The 823-nt window shown below is 46.8% G+C and overlaps 1 protein-coding gene across 7 annotated transcripts in view; it reads right to left on the bottom strand.

The window, feature by feature from the left end:
• PPP2R2B (protein phosphatase 2 regulatory subunit Bbeta) overlaps positions 1-823 on the bottom strand; it is a 383,456-nt gene that overhangs the window by 87,925 nt on the left and 294,708 nt on the right. For all 7 annotated transcript variants that reach the window (XM_006922957.1, XM_006922958.1, XM_006922959.1 and 4 more), the window contains one exon: positions 636-748. In XM_006922957.1, the coding sequence (XP_006923019.1) occupies positions 636-748 (113 nt within the window). The remainder of the gene's footprint in view (positions 1-635; positions 749-823) is intronic.

Here is an 823-nt window from a genome sequence, read left to right as displayed (position 1 = left end):
AGACTGTGCATTTCTGGAGGGCAGGAAGGAAGCTACTCAGACTAATAGTACATATCTTTTATTGAGTCCCAGCCACAGAGTAAGGACTTTCCACCCTCACTGCATTTTATCTTCATAAATCCATGGGCAGTAAGTATAAGGTTCACTGTTTAGCAGATGGAGAAACTAAAATAACTTGCATGACTAAAGCTCAAAAACGTTAAATGACAGTGTGAGTGTCTAGTAAGTGGCTGAATTTGAACCCAGGCCTATTAGATACAGAAGTTCATATTCTGAATCGCAAGCCTCCGACTTTCCATCTGGGTAGTCCTATGCCCTGGACCTTGAGTACAGAGGATGCTCAAGACAATTCAGATAAAGTGAACAGGTAGAGGCTAAGCATATAGTAATGCGAGGCAGTGGCCATGTGGGTAAGTCTTTGGGGTTGAAAGGAAATGCATGGATTTGCAGTTACTGGAACTTGGTGCCTATCCTGCTGCTCCTGCCACTAGAGACTCAGGTAAGCTGAGTCTCTCTGGGTCTTCCTCCCTCACACACTGCAGTTGCATCTCGCGGGAGCAGCCAGCATGTGGCCAAACTGAGGAGCCCTTCCCCTGACCCTGGTGGCCAAGAGAACAGAAAGATGCTGGACTCACCCGCAAGGTTGTGATGGTGGCAGGATCTCGAAGCCGGCCCTCCTCATCTTTCAGATTGTAGCCTTCTGGCCTTTTATCACGCTCGCTGACTTTCCACAGCTTCACAGTTTTATCTGTGGAGGGCAACCAGAGGAAACATTACAATACGGGAAAGCTTGTAAAGGAGTTTTGTTTTTATTTTTTCCGGT

This window comes from Pteropus alecto, unplaced genomic scaffold (genome assembly GCF_000325575.1).
Source record: "Pteropus alecto unplaced genomic scaffold, ASM32557v1 scaffold78, whole genome shotgun sequence".
Lineage (NCBI taxonomy): Eukaryota > Metazoa > Chordata > Mammalia > Chiroptera > Pteropodidae > Pteropus > Pteropus alecto.
This window is presented reverse-complemented; position numbering and strand designations above follow the sequence as displayed.